At 40.2% G+C, this 25,670-nt stretch overlaps 1 protein-coding gene across 6 annotated transcripts in view; it reads left to right on the top strand.

Moving 5' to 3' along the window:
- Positions 1-25,670, top strand: part of CC2D2A (coiled-coil and C2 domain containing 2A) — a 275,853-nt gene that overhangs the window by 201,975 nt on the left and 48,208 nt on the right. For all 6 annotated transcript variants that reach the window (XM_082461969.1, XM_082461973.1, XM_082461970.1 and 3 more), the window contains 5 exons: positions 2,073-2,250; positions 13,883-14,039; positions 16,589-16,736; positions 21,751-21,889; positions 24,052-24,255. In XM_082461969.1, coding sequence (XP_082318095.1) covers positions 2,073-2,250; positions 13,883-14,039; positions 16,589-16,736; positions 21,751-21,889; positions 24,052-24,255 — 826 coding nt within the window. The remainder of the gene's footprint in view (positions 1-2,072; positions 2,251-13,882; positions 14,040-16,588; positions 16,737-21,750; positions 21,890-24,051; positions 24,256-25,670) is intronic.

Below are 25,670 nucleotides of genomic sequence, written 5' to 3'. Positions count from 1 at the left end.
AGAAGACAGAGAAAAACACAGCAGATGAAGGAGCAAGGTAAAAGCCCACCAGACCAAACAAATGAAGAGGAAATAGGCAGTCTACCTGAAAAAAAAAGTCAGAGTAACAATAGTAAAGATGAGCCAAAATCTTGGAAATAGAATGGAGAAAATACAAGAAACATGTAACAAGGACCTAAAAGAACTAAAGAGCAAACAAACAATGATGAACAACACAATAAATGAAATTAAAAATTCTCTAGAAGGAATCAATAGAAGAATAACTGAGGCAGAAGAACAGATAAGTGACCTGGAAGATGAAATAGTGGAAATAACTACCACAGAGCAGCATAAATAAAAAAGAATGAAAAGAATTGAGGACAATCTCAGAGACCTCTGGGACAACGTTAAACACACCAACATTCGAATTATAGGGATCCCAGAAGAAGAAGAGAAAAAGAAAGAGACTGAGAAAATATTTCAAGAGATTATAGTTGAAAACTTCCCTAATATGGGAAAGGAAATAGTCAATCAAGTCCAGGAAGCACAGAGAGTCCCATACAGGATAAATAAAAGGAGAAACACGCCAAGACACATTAATTAAACTATCAACATTGCTAATCATTATAGAAATGCAAATCAAAACTACAATGAGGTATCACCTCACACCAGTCAGAATGGCCATCATCAAAAAATCTACAAACAATAAATGCTGGAGAGATTGTGGAGAAAAGAGAACCCTCTTGCACTGTTGGCGGGAATGTAAATCGATACAGCCACTATGGAGAACAGTATGGCGGTTCCTTAAAAAACTAAAAATAGAACTACAGTGTGACCTAGCAATCCCGCTACTGGGCATATTCCCTGAGAAAACCACAATTCAAAAAGAGACGTGCCGCAATGTTCACTGCATCACTATTTACAATTGCCAGGACATGTAAGCAACCTAAGTGTCCATCAACAGATGAATGGGTAAAAAAGATGTGGCACATATATACAATGGAATATTACTCAGCCATAAAAAGAAATGAAATTGAGTTATTTGTAGTGAGGTGGATGGACCTAGAGTCTGTCATACAGAGTGAAGTAAGTCAGAAAGAGAAAAACAAATACCGTATGCTAACATGTACATATGGAATCTAAAAAAAAAAAAAATGGTTCTGAAGAACCTAGGGGCAGGACAGGAATAAAGACACACACGTAGAGAATGGACTTGAGGACACGGGGATGGGGAAGTGTAAGCTGGGATGAAGTGAGAGAGTGGCATGGACTTATATACACTACCAAATGTAAAATAGATAGCTAGTGGGAAGCAGCTGCACAGCACAGGGAGATCAACTTGGTGCCTTTTGTTCACCTAGAGTGGTGGGATAGGGAGGGTGGGAGGGAGATGCAAGAGGGAGGAGATATAGGGATATATGTATATGTATAGCTGATTCACTTTGTTATAAAGCAGAAACTAACACACCATTGTAAAGCAATTATACTCCAATATAGATGTCAAAAAAAAAAAAAAAAAGAATGATATGCTTGCCAGGATACCTCCTATCTTCTATTGGGATTCAAATGACCTTTAAGAATAGGAAGATTTCTTAATCCCCTGCAGCCAGTGAGCATTGACTCACCATCGGAAAATGTTAAGAAAAAGCTTGGATCTTGGAAAAGCAGAGTTGACCCAACTGCTACAATATGCTATAATATTTTTTGGTTAAAACATCCTACCCAAACATAAATCACTACTAGCCTTTATGGTCTGAACTCACTCCATTTAACAAATAATATAATTCTGCTTACTTTAAACTTTGGGATACAAATGTAAGGATTGTTTGAAATAATTAAGGAGACCGTAGCACAGTGATGCTTGAGCACAGTTCTAAATCCCCTGTGGCCTTTTCAGGGCCTCTTATTTCATATCACACATACTATTATATTAAGCTCTGCGAGACCTATGGCTGCCTTGGTTCAATGAAGGCTAAAGTGACTGAAACTCCAGCTCCAGTGTATCTTATTCTGGTCAGTGCTCATTTGTCGAACACTCCAGTTATACTTAGTAAAGGAATACTGACCCACCAGTGAATGGTCTCACTCTGCAGGGTGGAGGTCTTGCGAAGGGAAGATGTCAAGAGGCGCTCGCTGTATTTAAAGGTGACCTTCAACAACAAGGAAGTGTCCAGGACCGACAGTCGGCCGCTTGGGGCTGACTTCCGTGTTCACTTTGGACAGATTTTCAACTTGCAAATAGTCAACTGGCCGGAGAGTTTAACACTGCAGGTACATATTTTAATTATAGTCACTGCCCCAAGAATTTTTGGTCATCACAGGTGTGAGATGGTTTTAAATCATCCAATGGCTATGCTGGTGTCATGACAGATTCTCAAGGGGAACAGAAGGTCAGCTCCTCCTGGGCACGTCTTAAGGTCTTGGCAGAAAAGATCTGTTACCCCACTTGGCTCCTAGAAATGCTGGCAGAGTAACTGGCCACAGTGCTCAAGTGTGTGTCTCTAGACGAGGTGGGGGGATGAGGGAGGATGGGGGACGGTGGAGAGGTCTCTGGCTCATTCATCGGAGAACTTCAAGGTCACGCTGTGCCAAGATCCTAGCATAATATACCAGAGAAATCAACTTCTGTAATCACAGGTGGTTATAATGGGGGGTTGGGGTACAGGTGCTAGGATCCCCCCAGATAAATAAAGCTCCCCACTAGCCTAAATGCCACCATTAGCAATATATTTATTTGTGTCTGTTTGAGTTTCCTAAGGCTGCCATAATGAAGCACCACAAACTTGGTGACTTAAGACAACAGCCATTTCTCCTCTCACCGTTCTGGAGGCCCTGAAGTCTGAAGTCAAGGTGTCAGTAGGGCTGTGCTCCCTCCAAAAGCTCTAGAGAAGACCCCTTCCTGCCTCTTCAGCTCCTGGTGATTCCAGGTGTTCCTTGGCTTGTGGTAGCATCACTCCCATCTCTGCTTCCATCTACACATGGCCTTCTCATGTCTGTGTGTCCTTTTTGGTCTCTTACAAGGACACTCTCGTTGGACTTAGGACCCACCCTAATCCAGTATACGCTCATCTGGATCTTTAACTAATTACACCTGGAAACACCCTATTTCCAAATAAGGTCACATTCTGTGGTTCCAGGTGGACATGAATTTTTAGAGGACACTATTCAGTCTACTACAGTGTCTTAGGCTTGCTGTTCTTATGGCGAAACCTCTCTTATGATGCTGACAGATTCTCTTTTATGATACTAATAGGCATGTTACTTAGGCTTGCAAATATGTGGCACAGGTGCCTTTGTTTGCCATCTACCACCCATGCAGAAATCACTTATCCTCATCCACCACTTGTGCAGAAATGTCTCATTCTTATCCACCACCCTTGCCAGAAATGACAATTGATCATGCTTATTTTCCCCCACTGAGCCTGGATATAACTTCAGAATCCTTCTCAACACTGTACTCCAGGCAGCCACTACCTACTGATTGTAATTGACATTAAGTCTGCAGATACAATTACAGCTATGTAATTATTAAAATATTTAAATACTTCTCTACTGAATAGCAAAGAGTTTCCATCCTGGACCCCCAAAATGCCACCCTGGCCACATATACCCCACTTCCAAGACCCTCTGGACCTTCTTACAATGGACCAGTTAAAGGGTATGTCTGAACAAGGTTAATGCCTCCAGGACCCTGTTCCCTTGTACGGTAACAGCTCTTGTGATTGGTTAGCACTTGGCTGTGAGTACTGTTTTGAATATCAACCCCTGTCTAGACTCAGGTAGTTGAAAACCTTCTAAAACTGGTAGAGGAAGTTTGAAACAGCTAAGATAGGGGGTTATTTTGACAGTGGGAAGGAAGCACAGTAGAAATGCTCAGAATGAAGTAGGGATGCCAAGAAATGAGACGATGACCCTGAACGGGTCAGCACTGGGCACCCAAGGTCAACCACCTGGGTTTGGGGCTTTCCAGAGACTGTGGCAATTTTGTCCTTCTCCTTTCATCCCTGATCTGGGGGTGGTGAGGGCCGAGGGTGATCCTCATGTACAAAGCACCTAGCATCATGACTCAAGCCAAATTCCTTTGCTGTGCTGATCACAGCATTGATAGCTACAAAATTGGAAAATGTTTTTCTGGAAAGTTTAGTGCCAGGCTTAGTCCAGTCACTCATATAATTCTGCAAAAACCCATCTGATTTTAAAGAAAATGTCTATGTATTTGGGAACTAAAGAAAACCAGAACGAACTTACTTTGCTGCTCAACTTAATATGGGTGAGAGGAGAAAGTAAGGAGATTTTGTTAAAGTAAAGAATGATAGGAGAAAGGGGATTGAATGCGGAGGTTTGGTGAAAATGTGAGTTTTTCTTAAGCCTGAACATTCCCTATGAATCTCCGTGGGAAAATAATCTCTACATTTCTGCATGATGGGGTGATGGTACCTGAAGGTGAGAGCAGAGAGTCACCCAGCTCTGCACTGGGAAGGGAAGCCAAGGGCACCTCCAGGGGGATGGCTGGTGGGCTTGCCTGGTACTAACAACCCTGCCCGTGGTGCCAGGTCCACGCCGACTGTCTGTCCCCTCTCCTCTGGAGCCCCTGCTGAGCCTGACTGCCTACATGGAGGGCTCCTCTTCCTCCGTCCTCTTAGCAAAGTTGTGTCTGAGGGGCTCTGGGATCCTGCTGACTGGGTTTCATCCCAGCATCTCTCCCTGTGAGAGGCACCATTATTTGAGTCACTTAACTACGAGGCACCATGGATCCAAAGACACAATCCCATTTCAGATTTGTTGAAATTAGAAAATCTGGTATTCTTTGTACCACTAACACCTGATTAAGAGAGGCCTTTCTTAGCCAGAGATTCTCTGCAGTGCAGAGCCTGAAGGCAGTGTCTTTCTGTTTGCATGGCGAAGGGCTTTGGAACATTTAAAATCCAACTGCCTTTGGGCGGAGGGTCACACCCTCCTGGTTCTGAAGCCCCACATCTTTGCTGCTTCCCACATGAACCCTCCTGCCCTGGCCCTGCACACTTGCGTGTGCTTAAGCTACAGTTTAAAGCAAGACTTAACTGCACAGGGAAAACTGTCTAAGTGAAGAATAAAACTTGATGGAGAAAGTAAATAAACACAAACTCCAAAAGCCAGCTCGATGCTTTGCTGTCACCTGCTCGTCACCATGAGAGGTTGCTGGGGGCCCTTAAGAGTCTTAACCTGTTCCACATCCACAGAATAGCAAAGATTTCAGCTATGCAGAGTTTGCCCCCTTGTTTGAGATTCATCCTTGACTCCTCCTCCCCTTCCTCCCCTGCAGAGGAAAAACTGATGTTGAGGAAGACCGAGATTCACGTGAGAAGATCAGATAGAGAGCTAGAGTGAGGCCGGGGAGAGCAGCAGACAGAACACGGCAGGTAGGAAGGACTGGGGGCCTCGGAAAGAGACCCTCCCACCCTGAAGCTAGTGCGAAGGACAGGAGAGAAGGCTCTGGCATCCGGGTGTCCGGCCTGCGTCCCTGTTGGTTGGTGAGAGCTCAGAGCACCTGGCCAGTCTGTGAAACCCTCTCCCACTCTGGGCCATTCTAAATGTTCTGAATTACCATGTAAGGAAAGACATCCTCCACCTCCCACTAATGTACCAGGACTTTATTTCACATATATTCTAAAACATAAAGGAAGCCTCCTATACTATCTCCCATTGACTCTCTTGAATATTAACTTGCTATGGATGTTAACAATCAAAACAATTTTTTAAAGTAATGTGAAAAGGGTATTCTCTAAAATATTATGAAATGAATTTTTAAATAAAAAAACAAAACTTTATCCTACAATATTAAGAATATACTTGTAAGCTATTATCTTGGCCTTAAGAGCTGAATCATGTTATCTTCTTTAAAAAATTACAAATTAAAGGAGTCTTGGGTAAGTTCTTAAACTATCCATAAAGATTTGATAACTGATCAAATTACATATCATAATGGCTCAATGGCCTAATTTTTTATAATTGAGTAGTGGTTATAGATGAAATTAATTTAGAGGATATCGTATTTCGACTGTCTAGGAATAGTACTGTGCCATTTGGAAATTTTCCATATAACTGCAAGTTTTGAATTAGGGAAGTTTCAAGGATTACTGGCAACTTCAGGAGGGTAAGAAAAATCACCTTAAATGCATCTGTTTATGCCAGTGCTATCAAATTTCTTTAGAGGGTAATGTGTTTCAGAAAATGTTCCAAGATTGTCAGAACTATAATGCGTCAGTTGATGACTCAACAACCAAGCCCTGAATGTTGTGTAATTGTTGAGAGCCAGCTGAGGGTCTGATGCTGAGCCAGAAGTGTAGTGGAGCGTTGGAAGACATGTATACAGGGAAGGGAGGTACACACGGCCCTGTCTCAGGGCGCTTTAAATCCAGCTAGGAGATGCGAGAGAGACAACTACAAAGAAGCAACGCTCAGCGCAGTACGATACACAGGACTGTTGAAGGGAACTGTGTTGATTGTGATGTTTGACTTCTTGCATGTTTTGAACCACAAGGCTCAGTGTTTCCTAGCCAGGCTTGAGATAGGAAAGCCAGGGCAGCCCTACAAAGCAGAAGATAAGTCCACAGGCTGGCCCAGAAAGCCAGGAGTGAGGGGATGAGGTTGGGCCCTCACAGCGGAAATGGGAGGAAGGAATTAATTAGAGCAACACTGCAGCCTTGAAAGAAGGATTGACAGGACTTGATGATGGTTTGACTAGAGGGAGTAAAAAGAAAAGGAATCAAAGTTGGCCCCAAGGGAAGGGTGAGATGGGACTTCACAGGATGGGAGCTGGAATGGGACCAGAGCCCTTCCAGAAAGGTCTTGAAAAGGTCTGGCTTCTGAAGTCATTCCAAAATAAATGCTTGGTGTTTCACAAAAATGAAGTTTGATTTAGAAATAAAAAAGCTTTGTGATAATGACCTTCACTTCCTTATCATTCACATCTATAATATCACCCCGTATTCATCTTCTTGACTCCCCAAAACTAACAGCTGTTGTATAATACTGCTGGGTGGCTTTGAAATATCTTAGCATTATTATTTTTTCCTTATGAATTAGTCCTGTTGAGCTTTCATATTCCTGGCATGCAGATTGAGATAGGGAACTTTTCCTTTTAACCAAGTTGGCAATAACTCGAGTTTCCCTTTCCAGAGCCTCTCCTGATTTCTCTGGCTCTTCTGCAGAATTGCACTCTCCACGTGGGAAAAACAATCCTCTTTGGACAAGTGTCCTTGATAACCCTCCTGTAGCTCACTGGGACAGGGGGAGAGAAAATAAAGATACCAAAAGGAGACTCCCTCCCAGAAGCCTGGCAGGGAAAGGAAGGAGGGAAATGGATCAGGGGTCTGAAAGGAGACCGTAGTTTACTTTAGGGTGTAGTTGACTGGAACACATTTGTCAGCTGTGGAAAAAGAAGCCAGTCCAGAAAAGATTGATGCCTTGGAAAATAAAAAGGAAGGTTGTAGGGGGAGTGGGTGGGAGAAAGGAAGGAAAGAGGGTGGGAGTGTTGAGGGAAGGAATGCCACAGGATACTGGGAGGGGTGGGATCAAGACAGAATAGCATGGTCCTTTGAGTCAAGAGTGATGACACAAGGGACGGGGTGGAGGGCTGGCCGTAAGGGGGTTCACCTCCAATGCCCACAGCCTTTTCAGTGAAGGAAGGGAGTCTGTGGGCACAAGAGTAAGGAAGGTTTGATCCAACACTGAAGGGAAATGGGGACATCAACCAAGAGACAATTAACAGACTGGACGATAACATCACCGGTGGCTGAGATTACAGGACAGCCACTTATACCAAATCCAACACCACCATGTGCAAAATATGAAACTGCTGTGTTTTGTTTTGCTTTGTTTTGTTTAGGTTTTTAAATAAGAGAAACATGACTTAAGACCATGCAGTATAAACTACTTCACGATGGATTCTTTTTTATCTAAACTTAATGCCCCTACGTTTCTAAGGTTTGTCTTATCTATACAGTTCTAGATACCGTTAGCAGGTAAATCTGCACCAGAGTGTTGAGTTAAAGCAAACACCATTCCAAATGCAGGAGAAGTTAATAAGAATCACATAAATAGTTCCAATTTGGTAGCAGCTGATCGAATTGCTATTCTGAATTCACTGCTGCCTTGCTTTATACAACAGGAATTTTTGAACAGTTGAACATAAATTATATTTCCTGCCTTGTTTCTTCATTAACATTCCACCTTCAAACACACACACACAAACATTCATTTTGCTTAGAGCAGTGCTTCTCAATGGAGATTATGTTGCCCCCCCCCCCGGTGGGGGGCGCCTTTGGGCAATGTCTGGAGACATTTTAATGATCACAAGTGGTGAGGAGCTACTGGCACCTCTAATAAGTCGAGGCCAGAGATGCTGTTAAACATCTTACAGTGTACAGGACAGTATACTGCAACAAAGAATTGTTCAGCCCCAAATGTCAACAGTGCTGAGGCTGAGAGCCCCTGACGTAGAAAGAAAACGAAAATTAAACTTAATTATACAAAAAGTGATTTGCAAATACCTATAAAGCCCAAAGTGCCCATTTTCTGATTTTTAAAAATAGCATTTCATCCTAGCATTAAATAGAACTGCTATTTAAAAAGTTAGGGTGTCTTGAAAAGACAGATCTTACATGTTAAAGTTTAATTTAAATAAAAGAAATTCTTATTTTACAAAACATCAACTGGCTACCTTAAAAAAGTAGGGTAAAAAGTTTAGGAAATTTTTGGATTTTTTTTTTTTTGGCTTTGTGGGATGGTATCCATTTTTCCTTATTTAAAAAAAAAGTTGATAATTACCTTCTGAGACAGTAGTCCCAATCAGCAAACCCTCCATTCCCCCAGAGTTTGTAGTTGCCTCTGTCCTACAGACTCAGCACCAAGACTCTCCAATTCATTTCCTCTCTGACACTAGACAGGAATGTGTTTCCGGAGATGGGGAAACAGACCCTTCCACTGACATCTACCAGAAATGCCCTTTATGTAGTAACTGCGTGTTTTATTGGCCATCGTTAACCGTGGTGACCAGCATAGGCACATCCACAAGGAATTAAAAATCAAAACAGAAGCTCAGAGACATCTCTTAAGGTCCTTCCACAATAAAATACTTGATAAACTATTAAAGTCTAGCAGGGATATTTTTGCAAAGCCACTGGAGTCAGATAATATAGAAACTTTGTCCTGTCCAGCTGAGTAAACAAACACTGAATTCTATTATGGAAGGGGATATAAGGAATCTGAAAAATACTTGGATTTGTTTTTATTTTTAGATGTGTTTCACACCCTGATTTAGTTGCCCTGGGTGTTGGGCTGTTTGGGAATTCATTAGTCACAGGAGTGGTTAAGAGAGACACAAAGTCAGGCAAAATTTAACTAAATACTAAATACTGCATTTATGTCATCTTGTGAAGCATTTTACCAGCATAAATGGTATTTTCTGACAGTTGGTATGGTTTCTATTGCCTTAACTTGAAGGGTTTTATTAGCTCCTGATTTTTTTAAAGCATTTAAGGTTTAATGTAGTTTGTTTTTCACCTCCTTGCCTTTGGGTTCCCAGAAATATAGACGATTTAATTATAAATATGGAATATGCCATAAAATTCCTATAAGGCCTCAGAAACTTAATGTCTTCCTTGAAAAAAAATAGTGTGTCTTGAAAAGACATTCTTACAAGTTAAAATTTATGTTAAATAAAAGTCTTTTGTCATAAAGCTGAATAAAATCAATTGACCAACAATATTTAATGAGATATTTGGGAAATGTAATCATGTTTATGAAAGACCTTTGTAAACTTCAAAGTATTATAAAAATGCACATGCTTGTTGTCAATTGTATGCCCAAACGAAGAGGGAAGAAACATTTATTGAGCTCATACAGAGGGAAAGAGACTTTTCATCCATCTCAGCTAAACTGCACCACTGCCTTCCTGCTGAGCTTTGGGTAACATCCTCATTTTACAATGAGAGCAAAAGTGAGGGGGATGTCATGCCCAAGGTCACACAGCACAGCCAGTAAGTTGCAATGTCAGGATTCAGTCCCAGACCAGTTGAACCACAAGCCTGCCCTGTCCTGTCCACCACACTGCCCTCTGCAGGCTGTGGGAGGAGCTGACAGCCACGTGGGGAGTAAAACAAGTCAGGTAAAAAAAATCTGAGAGCCATACTACACCCAAGTCTACCAGCTGTTCAGAGAAGAAAACAATTCCATTCCACGGATTTATCATCTAACAACTTACTTCTATTAACAGTTCTATGTTTAACCTTTTGAGGAACTGCCAGATTGCTTTCCAAAGTGGCTGCGTTATTTTACATTCCCACCAGCAGTGTGTGAGTTTCCATGTTCTCGACATCCTTGCCAACACTTGTTATCATTTGCCTTTTTGATTGCAGCCCTCCTTGTGGGTGTGAAATAGTATCTCAGTGTGGTTTTGCTTTGCATTTCCCTGACGGATAATGATGTTGATCGTTCATACAAGCATTATTCATAATAGTCAAAAAGTGGAAACAACCCAAATACCCATCAAGTAAAATGTGACATAGCCACACAATGAAATATTATTTGGCAATAAAAAAAGAACAAAGTACTGATACATGGTACAACATGGGTGATTCTTTAAAGCATTAAGAATGAAAGCTAAGTGAAAGAAGTCAGTTCAGTTACAAAGAATCACAAGGTGTATGAGTCCGTTTACTTAAAATGTCCAGAATAGGCAGAGCTATAGAGACAGAGTATATTTGTGGTTGCCTAGGGCTGTCGGGAAGGGGAGGTGAAAAGGGAAATAATGGCTAACAGGTATGAGAGTTTTGTCAGGGTGACGAAATGTTCTAAAATTGATTGTAGTGTTATTTTTCTGGATTTTGTGAGTTTATAGCATTTGTCAGCTTTTTAAAATTTATACTTTGTTGTGATTTGTTCTCATTCTAAATAAATAGTCTCTTCTGTAAAAATAAATAAATAAATAAATTTTGTCTACAAAATCAGAAAAAAAAAAAAAAAAACAGTTAACCTGCTCCCTTCTAAATATATTAATTCACAGATAGTAGGTACTGAGCAGTCAAAGGGAAATCAAACAAGATCCCTACTCTCAGGAATCTCACCATCCAGTAAGACAAATGATGCATAAACAACGAATTTCAATAGAGGGGATAAGCATTCCCACAAGGAAATCACAGGGAAAGGTGGTGGCACCTAAGGAAGTATGGGTGGGCATGTGGCAGGTCTCACTCAGTGTCCAGTACAGCAGGGGCACCTTCCAGGGAGGTAAAGCCCCTGCACGAAGTGGGCAGTGCACCCTCGCCTTGCTGAGAGACCAAGTCCCTTGAGAGTCTGAGAGGAAGTCAGAGACAGGAGGAGTTCGATGGTCTTTTGATCACGATGGCCTATGCTAAGGTGATCCTTTAACCTTTGATTGTAGCCATTGTTTCTATAGCACTTCCATGTTTTGTGGTTCTTTCATTCAGATTTTAAATTATCTTTCAGTCATTATTTCTCACCAATCTATCTAAAGTAATTATACTTTATGGATCATGGTTATGGCTTTAAAAGGTTTCTTAATTGTTTAATCACCTTTCTGATTTTCCTTGACCAATGAGGAAGATGTAAGAAAAAATGTAAGAGTTTTGAAGTGAAACAGTTGTAGATTCAAATCGCAGCTTTGTGACTTAAGAGATGAGGGACTAGGGGAAGTTTCTCCCCTTTGTCGAGCCACACACATCCATAATCTAGAATTGCTGGGTCTGTTATCTCTCTTAATCTTTACCACAAACCGTCCTTCATAGGATTGTGGTTAAGATTAAACGAGATAACAGATGGCTTCATACAAAGGAATGTCTCAGTGAATTAAAATTTGGGGGGGGAAGTACAAAAAATTTTAAAGAAAAACCCACCATTTTCTCAGACTGAAACTTGATGCCGGTGAGTTCATAATTGAATAGGTCAAACCAAGGTCTCCTGTGCAATAAACAACAACCTGCTACATGTTCTTTAAGGTCTGTGATATTATAAAACGGCAGGTTCTTATGAGAGGTTGAGGTAAGCAAAAAAAATGGCCGTCCTTTCTCCATTAGAGTTCTGAGCCAATACAAATATAGAGAAAAAGTGTTAAAAAATGTAAAAAGAAAGGGGGATCACCTATAAATTAATAGAGCCTTGAGGGACATACCAATCAATTGCAATGTATGGAATAAATTGTGATATTAATTCAAAGTAATTTTTTGAGACTCTAAGGAGCATTTGAAACTTACTGATATTTGACGTTATTAAGGAATTGCTGTGATAATAGTATTGTAATTATGCCTTTTTATATTCTTCTCTTTTAGAGATACGTATTGAAACATTTACAGTAAAATGATGTCTGAGTTCAAAATACTGGTGGAGAGTCAAATGGTTGAGAGTGTAGATAAAACCATATTGGCCATAAGTTAATGGTAATTGAAGCTAGGTAGGTGATGGGTTCATGGTATATTATTCTTCTAAGATTACATATATTTGAAATTTTCCCTAAAAGATGTTTTTAATAAGGAAAAAAATATCACCTATCTACTGATAAAGATGAATTTGGAGAGCATGGCTTTAATGTGCCACTCATGGGCTTCCTGCTGAGCCCCTGAATTAGGCAGAGGTAAGCCCTGCACAATCACAGGTTTCTTGGTGCACCCAGCCTGTTAGACTACCTCACAGTGGTACTAAGTCTGGGGTTTTGAGTTCAGTTCCTATGCAGTCTCTGCTTTGTCTTTGCCCCAGTAGCCCCTCAAAGCTCAATCAGCCATCTTGCAAATGTGAGCAGGTAGATACCAGGGAGATGAAGCCAGGACAGCAGTCCAGTACAAATCCATCCTCATCCTTATCCTTGGAAAAGAATTCATATCACATGATACGGAGAGGGTAGGCAGAGAGGCTCCATAGTGTCATTTTTGTGCATTCAGGTGGTAAATGGAAAGTATTAATCAGAGGGAACTCTATTGCATAAGAAGAAAAATAGGAGTGCTTAATTTGTAGAAATAAAAGAGTAAAATTTGCATTTTAGAGAAATGTGTACCAGCCAGAGAGGCCTCATGGGAAGAAAGAATAAAACATAGAAAGGAAGCCAGCAGAGCTGTGGAATATTTTATCTTTTACCACAAAAGAAATGACCCAAGAATACAGGGGAAGAATACAAAAGAAATGACCCAAGAATACAGGGAAGCAGAGGGTCCTACTGAGACTGTATTGTATATTCATAATCTGTGGTTGCCCTGGCAATGGGTCCTTCATCTCATGGTGATGGCATTACAGAAAGACACACCACAGTAATTAGTATCAGAGCTACAGGTGGTCAAGTTAGCTCCATTTTGGGAGAAGGTCTGAGAAGAAGCTGGATAGGATTTCAGCAACTAACAAATAAAATGAGGTCTTGAAGGAAAGAACTTTGAGAGATTTACCCAATAACAGATTTGAACCTGATACCCTAGAGTACTTCTAGGTATGGTGCGTTCCCTACTGACTTTGAGGTTGGTGCAGATAATAAACCATCTAGTGACATGTCCCTATTGTCCCACCTTTCAACCTGATGGCGTTTCTCTCTGAAATAATCTGAACCAGGAGAAAGAGGAAGCCCATTCTCCAAACTACTGTGTATTAGTCTGACATAGAAACAATTGCAGTCGCCTGATAATTTGATTAACCTCTCTACCCCAGGAGATTAGGCCAGGCAAGAGGACAGGGTGCCAACAACGTGACCATAAATAGGGTATAACCTGGTCTCCATGGAGACCATAGCAACACAACTCAACTTTCCACTCTGAGATGGGCGCTCTTGACTAGAACAGTGACCAGCACAGAAAAATGTACTCATTATCTGGGAGTAAGCACCCTTTATTGCTGTTTTTATTTGGCTGTTTCCCTTCCTCAATTTCAGGTATATGAAACAGTTGGACACAGTGGTACCACCTTGCTAGCAGAAGTGTTTCTGCCTATTCCTGAAACTACTGTTGTCACTGGAAGAGCTCCCACTGAAGAAGTGGAGTTTAGCAGTAACCAGCATGTGACACTGGACCACGAGGGAGTTGGCAGCGGTATGGAAAGCCTCATTGGCTCACGGATCCATGGTCAAATTTGAACATATCTTTTTTTTCACTTATCAGACAAGCAGACAATTATAAAATTGCTATCAGAAACTTAAATTAAAGCAATAATCATATACAATTTTTGGCAAAGTCATTTTTATATACTATGGGTGGCCAGAAAATTCATATAACTATGCAAGTGTAAAGTAGTTTTACCGTGTGAATTAAGGGCCTTTAGATTGCCAATGACACCTTAATTCAACTTCTAGGAATCTTTCCTAAGAAAACAATTTGAAATGAAGACAAAACTTTGTGCATAAAAAAAAATGTACCTCACAGTGTTATTTGTAAGGCTGGAAAGTTTGAAATAAATAATAGGGGGATTATTAAATAATATTCTCTCTTATCTTCTTCTACAATTCTGATTAAATATATGATGGACCATCTCACTCTGTCCACCATGTTTTTTAACCTCTCTTTAATATACTTGACATCTCTTTTTTTCACTTTTATATTCTGTGCAATTTCTTTAAGTCAGTCTTCCAAATCATGAATTCACTTTTTGGCTGTGTCCAGTCATTGAAACTCATCACTGCATTTTTCGTTTCAATGATTATATTCTTCACCTCTAGAAATTCTATTTAGTTTTTTTTTTTTTAAAGATCCTGTTATTTACCTGCTTAAATTTATTTATTTATTTATATATATATATATATATTTTTTTTTTTTTTTTGGTTGTGTTGGGTCTTTGTTTCTGTGCAAGGGCTTTCTCTAGTTGCGGCAAGCGGGGGCCACTCTTCATCGCGGTGCACGGGCCTCTCACTATCGCGGCCTCTCTTGTTGCAGAGCACAGGCTCCAGACGCGCAGGCTCAGTAGTTGTGGCTCACGGGCCTAGTTGCTTCGCGGCATGTGGGATCTTCCCAGACCAGGGCTCGAACCCATGTCCCCTGCATTGGCAGGCAGATTCTCAACCGCTGTGCCACCAGGGAAGCCCCGTCTATTTAGTTTTTTACAATCAGTGCTGACAACTTTTTGTCCTTTTCTGACACTGTCAATCATTTCTTTTATTCATTAATTCATTCATTTATTCTTTAAAACACATTAAAATATTTTTCAATATTCTGTATCTGATCATTCCAACACCTATCTGCTTATTAGTCTGATTCTGATTCTGTTTCCTCACGTGCCTGGTGATTTTTTATTATAAGAGCATATCTGGAACTTTATCTTCAAGAATTCTTTGAGTCTCAAAACTGATCACCAGTCTAAAAGTCTGGAGGCTTAAGCTTTTAGTTGCAGCTCTGCTACTGACAAGGTGTGTGATCCTAGTAATCATGTAACCTCTTTGAATATCATCTTCCTCATTCATAAAATGGATCTAATAATAACACCCTTAATGTCATATAGGGTTATTTTGAAGATCCAAGATGGAGTGCTCAGTATGAAGGAAAGATCTTTGAAAAACACAAAGATGCTGTTACAGGGTTAACAGTGGTAGAGTTTTTGTGTTAATAATATTAACTGGAACTCCCCAAAGCATGAAGTTGCTATATTTCATGCTTGAAAATCTTTACTTAATTTACTTGATTAAATGCCCTGCCCTGAGACTTTTTTTATCACTAATGTCCAATCAGTGAGGGCCAAATCAGTGAGGCTTTACCGTCGCTACAATAGCTGAGCAATAGCATCTGTGGAGTGGTCAGTGTTTGCCAGGCATGTCTGAGTCTTTGCAAGTTTTACCTCACTTAACATGCTGTTCCTCACTCCAGGCACACTCTGACCTTAGGGCCTTTGCCTTTGTTCCTTCTGCCAAAAAGGCTCTTTCTCAAGATACCTACATGTCTCACTTGCGCTTTCTTCAGGCCCTTATTCAAAAGTGACTTCTCATGGAGCCCTCCCTGGCCACCCCGTCTGAAAGTTCAACCCCTGCCTCCTCCAAACACACATTTTCTATACACCTTCCCTAATTTGTTTCTCTTTTGCATTTATCACTCTCTAACATACTGCCCATGTCTCTTACTTATCTTGCTTATAACCTGTCTCTCCTACTTGAATGTAAACTCCATGAGAACAGGGATTTCTATCAGTTTTGTTTCTTTACTGCCATCTTTGTGACCAGAATAGTGCCAGCATGAAGTAGGAGCTCAAAGAAGTATCTACTGAATGAATGAATAAATGAATGTCTTCACAGTAATCCATAAAAGGGGGTACTATTATGTTCCTTATTTTATACACAACGAAACCAAGGTTCAGAGAAGTTAAGTAGTTTGTCCACACAGCTGTTAAGTGGCAGAACCAGAATATACATGCAGTTGGTCCCACTCCAGAGTGCATCGTTCATTATAATGCCTACACTCTGCTGTCAAGAGATAGAACCAAGTGGCCGATGGTGAGTGTCATTCCCTGAAGAAGTTCAGTGATGTTGATTTGAATTATGTGTTCCATCCCCACCACTCCCACCCACTTTGTTCCATTTGTCTACTTTCTGCTTTCTTACTAGTACTGGGCTCACTCCCTCTTTCTAAACAACATCCTATTTAATCTGCTGTTTCCCCAGGAGTACCCTTCTCATTTGAAGCTGATGGTAGTAATCAACTGATTCTAATGACCTCGGGGAAAGTGTCCAACAGTGTGGCATGGGCCATTGGAGAAAATGGGATTCCTTTAATTCCTCCATTGTCACAGCAGAATATTGGATTTAGAAGGTAATGTATGGCTAGAATAAGCTGATGGGCAATGTCAGAATTGGCATGAACAATATCCAGTGGGAAAAAAGCTTGCAATATCACATTCTTTCCTTTTATTGTTATGTGCCAGTATTTTCAGGGTTTTTTTTTTTTTTAATCAGTAAAGCACTTTACCTTATTTAATCTTCACCAATTAACTCTGTGAAGTATTCTTTTACCAATTTCACAGATGGGGAAAGTGCATAGCACATACCTGTATATATCAGTATTTGGCCCTAAGTAAAGATTCATTGTGAATGATGATTGGTGTAGAACCTTCCGGTTATGTGAAAGTCCCTATTCTCAGTCCCCTTCCTTGATTGCTAGCCCTAGGTTTCTACTCAGAACAGCAGAAAGGGACCCTGGGCCTCACCAGTTCACTCCAGATGGACGGGCCCTCTCTCCTTGTGGCTGATGCCTGTCCAGGCAGCCTGGACTGTGTCTTGCTTCTGTCCTTCCCCAGTAGATGTGTCTTGAGTGGATCATCTTACCACTGTTGTCTCAATTGCCTCCATAAAATAAAAGGACTCATCTTGATCACCAAGAAGACACCTCCCAAGTCAAAGACTGTCATTTTCAACGTGTGGAAAAACAGACTGGGGCTGGTTTTGTTCCCTTTACACCCTCTCCATTCAGTGCCAATGCTTGTATCCATGCGATAAAAACAACAAGGCCTTTCTCAGCCAGGACCCTGGCAGCATTTCCAGTGGAGGCTCATTTATGCCTTTGAATATAAGCCTTTTGCATTTGTCTCATTGAGTTTTATGCTGGAGAAGTTTCCTGGGGATGAAAGCTCCAGCTCCTCAGGAGAGGAGGTAAAACAGTGTGAGTGATGAGAGATGCAGCCCTGTTAATAAAGTCCCAACTCATAGAGGGAACCTACCTCAACATAATAAAGGCCATATACTACAAACCCACAGCAAACATCATTCTTAATGGTGAAAAACTGAAAGCATTTCCTCTAAGATCAGGAACAAGACAAGGATGTCCACTCTCACCACTATTATTCAACATAGTTTTGGAAGTCCTAGCCATGGATATCAGAGAAGAAAAAGAAATAAAAGGAATACAAATTGGAAAACAAGAAGTAAAACTGTCACTGTTTGCAGTTGACATGATACTATACATAGAGAATCCTAAAGATGCCACCAGAAAACTACTAGAGCTAATCAATGAATTTGGTAAAGTTTCAGAATACAAAATTAATGCACAGAAGTCTCTTGCATTCCTATCAACTATTGATGAAAAATCTGAAAGAGAAATTAAGGAAACACTCCCATTTACCATAGCAACAAAAAGAATAAAATACCTAGGAATAAACCTACCTAGGGAGACAAAAGACCTGTATGCAGAAAACTATAAGACACTGATGAAAGAAATTAAAGATGATACAAACAGATGGAGAGATATACCATGTTCTTGGATTGGAAGAATCAATATTGTGAAAACGACTATACTACCCAAAGCAATCTACAGATTCAATGCAATCCCTATCAAATTACCAATGGCATTTTTTACAGAACTAGAACAAAAAAATCTTAAAATTGGTATGGAGACACAAAAGACCCCGAATAGCCAAAGCAGTATTGAGGGAAAAAATATGGAGCTGAAGGAATCAGACTCCCTGACTTCAGACTATACTACAAAGCTACAGTAATCAAGATAATATGATACTGGCACAAAAACAGAAACATAGATCAATGGAAAAAGATAGAAAGCCCAGAGATAAACCCACGCACCTATGGTCAACTAATCTATGACAAAGGAGGCAAGAATATACAATGGAGAAAAGACAGTCTCTTAAATAAGTGGTGCTGGGAAAACTGGACAGATACATGTAAAAGAATGAAATTAGGACACTCCCTAACACCATACACAAAAATAAACTCAAAATGGATTAGAGACCTAAATCTAAGACTGGACCCTATAAAACTCTTAGAGGAAAACATAGGAAGAACACTGTTTGACATAAATCACAGCAAGATCTTTTGTGATCCACCTCCTAGAGTAATGGAAATAAAAACAAAAATAAACAAATGGGACCTAATGAAACTTAAAAGCTTTTGCACAGCAAAGGAAACCATAAACAAGAAGAAAAGACAACCCTCAAAATGGGAGAAAATATTTGCAATCAAATCAACAGACAAAGGATTAATCTCCAAAATATATAAACAGCTCATGCAGGTCAATATTAAAGAAACAAACAGGCCATGAAGAACCTAGTGTCAAGACGGGAATAAAGACACAGACCTACTAGAGAATGGACTTGAGGATATGGGGAGGGGGAGGGGTGAGATGTGACAGGGTGAGAGAGTGTCATGGACATATATACACTACCAAATGTAAAATAGATAGCTAGTGGGAAGCAGCCGCATAGCACAGGGAGATAAGCTCGGTGCTTTGTGACCACCTACAGGGGTGGGATGGGGAGGGTGGGAGGGAGGGAGATGCAAGAGGGAAAAGATATGGGAACATATGTATATGTATAACTGATTCACTTTGTTATAAAGCAGAAACTAACACACCATTGTAAAGCAATTATACTTCAATAAAGATGTTTAAAACAACAAAAAAAAAGAAACAAACAACCCAATCCAAAAATGCGCAGAAGACCTAAATAGACATTTCTCCAAAGAAGACATACAAATGGCCAAGAAGCACATGAAAAGCTGCTCAACATCACTAATTATTAGAGAAATGCAAATCAAAACTACAATGAGGTATCACCTCACACCACTTAGAATGGGCATCATTGGAAAATCTACAAGCAACAAATGCTGGAGAGGGTGTGGAGAAAAGGGAACCCTCTTGCACTGTTGGTGGGAATGTAAATTGATACAGCTGCTATGGAGAACAGTATGGAGGTTCCTTAAAAAACTAAAAGTAGAATTACCATATGACCCAGCAATCCCACTACTGGGCATATACCCAGAGAAAACCATAATTCAAAAAGACACATGCACCCCAGTGTTCATTGCAGCACTATTTACAATAGCCAGGACATGGAAGCACCCTAAATGCCCATCGACAGATGAAGGGATAAAGAAGATGTGGTACATATATACAATGGAATATTACTCAGCCATAAAAAGGAACGAAATTGGGTAATTTGTAGAGACATGGATGGATCTAGAGACTGTCATACAGAGTGAAGTAAGTCAGAAAGACAAAAACAAATATCGTATATTATCGCATATATGTGGAACCTAGAAAAATGGTACAGATGACCGGGCAGGGCAGAAATAGAGACACAGATGTAGAGAACAAACGTATGGACACCAAGGGGGGAAAGCGGTGGGGGGCGGGGATGGTGGTGTGATGAATTGGGAGATTGGGATTGACATGTATACACTGATGTGTATAAAATGGATGACTAATAAGGACCTGCTGTATAAAAAAATAAATAAAATAAAATTCAAAAAATATAAAATAAAATAAAGCCCCAACTCAACCAAGGTGACCACACTGGCCCCCTTGGAACTCAGTCATGTCCAAAGTTGGTACTTAAGTTGGTTGCATAAGTGTTTATTTTTTCTCTTTTATTTTAGCTACAAGTGGTCCCCAGTTATCTGGGAGATGAGGCCTTCTGGGCATCCTGCACCAGATGCAGAGGCACCTGTCACTAGTCTGGATCCAGGGACTCAGGACACTTAACGCACTGGGAAGAGTTGTAGGAATGCAGGGTCACAGTTGCATTCCTTCTATTTATACTTCTTTTCTCCCCCAGTTTTACTGAGATATAACTGACATATAGCACTGTATAAGTTTAAGATGTACAACATAATGACTCGGTATTTGTACATACTGCAAAATGATTATCACAATAAGTTTAGGTAACACATCCATCACCACACATAGTTATAATTTTTTCCTTGTGATGAGAAATTTTAAGATCTGCTATCTTAGCAATTTCCAAGTATACAATAGAGTATTATTAACTATAGTCACCATGCTGTACATTAGATTTCCAGAACTTATTCATATTATAACTGGAAGTTTGTACTCTGGAGTCCCTTCATCCATTTCTCCATCCCCGTCACCTCTGGCTCCACCAATCTATTCTCTGTTTCTATGAGTTTGTGTTTTTTAGATTCCACATAGAAGTGAGATCATCTCACTTAGTATAACGCCCTCAAGGTCCATCCAGTTGTTTCAAATGACAGGATTTCCTTCTTTTACGGCTGAATAATATTCTATATATGATATATATATTATACATATGTATCATATTTTATTTATCCATTCATCCATTGATGGACACTTAGGTTGTTTCCATGTCTTAGTTATTGTAAATAATGCTGCAATAAACATGGGAGTGCAGATATGTCTTCGGGATACTGATTTTGTTTACTTTGGATATATCCCCAGATGTGGGATTGCTGGATTATATGGTTGTTCTACTTTTAATTTCTTGAGGAGCCTCCATACTGTTTTTCATAGTGGCTGCACCAATTTACAGTTCCACCAATAGTGCACAAGGGACTACCTTTTTTTCATATCCTTGCCAACACTTGTTTTCACTTGTCTTTTTGATTATAGCCATTCTGACAGGTGTGAGGTGATATTTCATTATAGTTTTGATTTGCATTTCCCTGATGATCAGCGATGTTGAGCATCTTTTCATGTGTCTGTTGGCCACGTGTACATCTTCTTTGGAAAAATGTCAGTTCAGATCCTTTGCCCATTTTAATTAGATTATTTGTTTTCTTGCTACCGAGTTGTATGAGTTCCTTATATTTTTTGGATGTTAACCCCTTATTAGATGTGTGCTTTGAAAATACTTTCTCCCACCATTCAGACTTCTTTATTATGCTTATAACATATTTAATAGTAACCATCAAGTAAAGAAAAATGTCAAAAGTCCTTCCTTATGATCAGATTTTCTCTCATAGGGAATAGCCTCCTTAAGCAGTGCTGTCCCTGGGATTTTGTGGTCTTGATGCAAACTGCTCTGTGATAAAGTCGGTCTCATGGAATCAACTTTCATTTTCAGCGCTTTGAAGAGAGCAGATGCCATCTCATCCATTGGCACATCAGGACTGACAGACATGAAAAAGTTGGCCAAGTGGGCAGCAGAGTCCAAGCTTGACCCCAATGACCCCAGCAATGCCCCTTTGATGCAGCTCATCTCGGTAATGTGGCAGGAGATCTGGACACACACCACTTCTCCATTTGGTGTGATAATAACAGAAATGGCTGGTCCTTGACACACATTTTCTTTCCCATATGTTCTCCTGCGCAATAGTGTTTCAGAGCACGAAGCCTGGGTTGAATGACAGGTTTAAATTTTAGCTCTGTACCTACTGGCTGTGTGATGAAGGCAAGCACTCATGCCCCTAAGCCCCTGTGATGCCCTCACGGTGTTGTCAGGAGGAAATGAGCTGCTGCGGATCAACATCTAGCTGGGCACACGGTCAGTGTGCAGTCAACGTCAGCTGCTGCTGTTGTTGTTACTCTCACCTCTAACCTCTGTAAAACCCCTAAAGAAAGGTTTCAGTTTGCCCCTTCTGTGGAGAGACGCTGAACCCAGACACTCAGGGTTCCTTGCTCCACATCCCAGAGATGGTAAGGACATGGCTTCAAGTTGATGTGATTTCAGGCCCTGTGGTCTTTCCATCATACCTTGAAGGGCTGATGGGGCATTTTCAGAAATGGTGGTTTTGTTTGTTTTCTTGTTGGATAATTAGATTACCTTTTAGGTTTCACTGAAGTGTTTTTGATATAAATTGCTTGTATCTACCATAACATTCAAAATTCTTTCTTCAGTGAATTTGTAAATAAAATGGAACATTAGTCAGTAAATGATTTCTCTTGGTGACAAATACAATTGCTTTTACTCCCAAGTTCATAATTCCCACAGAAACCTAATAAACAAGTAGATGATCCAGAAAGTGGCCATAGCAACACATTCCATGATCACGTTTCTTAGTTCGAGTTCATCAGTAGGGTAACTATAACCAGGATGAAAACTTTCATTTCTCCCCTAGTGATTCTAAGAGAAGTCCCAAAGCAAGCTTTGGTTTATTCTGACTTTTATCTTCATAAAATCTCCTTCCAACATGATACTTAGTGCATGTTGATACTTAGAGAACTATTAGAAAGAATAAATCATCTTATTTAACCAAAACATTTCTTGCATAATTGGTGAATGAGGGAAGTCCCAATATATGTCTTCATTGTTTCATTTTTGTTTTATTAATTAAAATGAAAATATCCACCTTAAAAAAAAAAAGGAAGAAAGAATAGGCCATATTACCTGAAGTGTAGCCTATTCCATATAAAGCTTTCAAATTATTGATATGTTTCAATGACTAGCTTTAAATTGACAATAATACAGTGCATATGTCCCCTGCATTTTTTTTTTCTTTTTAACTATTTGCTTCCCATAGAAGGACAAAACACAGAGTTTGCCTTCCTGACTGGCCTCTTTTTTACGAACCAGGATTTTCACAGCAGTATCACCTTTCCCATCGCAAAGCTCCATCAGATCTCTGCTCCCTGAGGAGGAGAAGAGATCTGCCCAGGAGGAGGTTGCATCTGGCAAAGCACCCAGCAGAGGAGCAAGCAGACACCTGGGCAGAGTGCAGCCCACACCTGCTAGTCTCTCAGTGGTGCTGAAGCCGCACTTTCTGTGCCAGGGTACAGGGGCATCGGAGGCTGGTGCTTGGGTCCATCTCTGGTTCACTTTTCTCAGTGACCAAGGCCATGAGGTGCTGTGCAGGGACAGGAGAGCATGGCTGTGGAGCCAAGTGAAGCTGATCAGCCCGACTCTAGGGCCTTTATCTACATTTGTGCATAAAGTCCAAAAGTTATATTTTAAAAATATTTTAAAATATATTTAAAATGTTAAAGTGTAAAAATATTTAAATATTTTAAAAATACATTTAAAATACATACACTTTATATACACTATGTATATGAATAATCTTATTTGCAGTAGGCACTTGGTAATACACTGATATAAATCTCATATTTTTCAGTCTGTGTATTTTCGTGACAACTGTTAGAGGAGCGTGCATACCAAAAATGAACCTTTTAACTTTTATTTCTCTGGAAAAATGATTCATGATACTTTTTATAGCTACTAAATGAATATTAGTAGCTATAAAAGGCAGAGTAGCATCTGTCTCATTACCATTATATTTTAGTGTATTTTCTCTTTAAATGAAATGATGGCTGTTTCAAGTCTCTCTGTCTAACACTGTTAAAACGTCATTCCCAAAAGCTCAGTGCCAAGTTTCTTTGGGTGAAATCTGCCTGTTATCTAGAGTTTTGTATTTCCTGGTTTTTATAGGTTGCTACCAGTGGTGAATCCTACATCCCTGATTTCTTTCGACTGGAACAGCTACAACAGGAATTTAACTTTGTTTCAGATGAGGAATTAAACAGATCCAAACGATTCAGGCTTCTTGGTCTTAGAAGCCAAGAGGTGCCAGAATTCCGAAATTATAAACAAATTCCAATGTATGACCGAGAAATTATGGAAAAGGTATTCCAGGTGAGAAATTGCCTTATTTTATTATTAATAAAATAATAAACTATCTGCTGTGCCATTTGGTATACTATTATGTATGTATTTTGTTGTTGTTGCTATGTTCTCAGTAGCAATATTGGTTCCTCTTTTGTAGTACTGTACATAACCTTCCCATTATGTTTCTTGAATCCAATGTTTAAATAATATCTTTGTCTCAGTATAATGACATCTAAACTAGGAAAAATTAGAGTTGTAAGGTTGAAGAGTCTCTTAAGTGTTAATGTGGCAAAGGATTGTGCCTTAGTCAGGATTCAATGCCATTTTAATCTAGTAAGTATTTACTAAGCACAAAGCACGGTGGTAAGCACTGCAGGGAAAATAGGTGGGTAGGATTTGAGCAGCCTTGGGGCGGGGGGCCAGGAAGGAAGTGGGGAACAGTTCTGGACACCCTAGACAGGCAGCAGGATGCACAAAGGCTTGGCAGAGGAGGGAACATGGCAGGCGTGGGAGCAGGGAGCCTTTGAGGAGTTACAGGTAATAGGCTTGTGTATATGGCGCAAGCCAGTGAAAGCCAGACAAGTCTGTGTTTGATGAGGTAAAGGGAGAGCCATTAGAAGTTAATACCAGGACTGTATGATTTTTCATGCAGAAATTATTCTGGGAGAATATCTTTGGTTATTTGGTTCTTTATATTAGTTTGGACTTGTGATTATAAGTGATAAAAACCCAATTTGAACTAGCTTATGAACGAAGGGGAGTTTATTAGATAATGAAATCACAAAATAGAGTTAAACATCTAAAACATGTGAATGACAGGAGTTCATCTGCGTCTCAAAGACACCCAACTATTGCCAGGCCCCTTCGCCATCCTGCTTGGGCTTCCCTTGGTATGGTGACTTCATTTTCCCCCATTGTAGACAGATTTCTCTATTTGATCACTTGGTCACCAATATCATCCAAGTTCACGTCTAGTAGCCTCAGCCAAGAGGGAGAGGTGTGTCCTCTTGTCCCGATTTTAAAAATCTTGGGGACAACTTTTGAGCCACCCAGCCTGGGTTAGGGGCCACCCTGGGCATTCAGCTGTGACCAGGGAAGGAGTGAAAGGGAACATGGCAGCTCCCTAGGGACCCCATGGAATTTTATTGATAGAAAAAAGAGAAAAGTACAGTGGCCTAAGAAGACAAAGCCAAAGGCAGCCATTCCTCTCCTTCAAGTAGGTGACCCAAGTCAGCTGCAGCCAGACACTATTTACTATTTCTGTAATTGCTTTACTTGAAATATAAAAGGCAAAAATTAAGCAGGGGCTTTGGCCCTGCTTAATTGTTTGGGTGAGCTTAGCATCTTGTTTGGGTGAGCTTAGTATCTTGAACTACAGTGACTCTACTATCTATTTCTTTCTGCATGAGCATTGTAACTTGTAATTACAGATTTCTCTTCTA

This window comes from Balaenoptera physalus (genome assembly GCF_965194825.1).
Source record: "Balaenoptera physalus genome assembly, chromosome: 5".
Classification (NCBI taxonomy): domain Eukaryota; kingdom Metazoa; phylum Chordata; class Mammalia; order Artiodactyla; family Balaenopteridae; genus Balaenoptera; species Balaenoptera physalus.
This window is presented reverse-complemented; position numbering and strand designations above follow the sequence as displayed.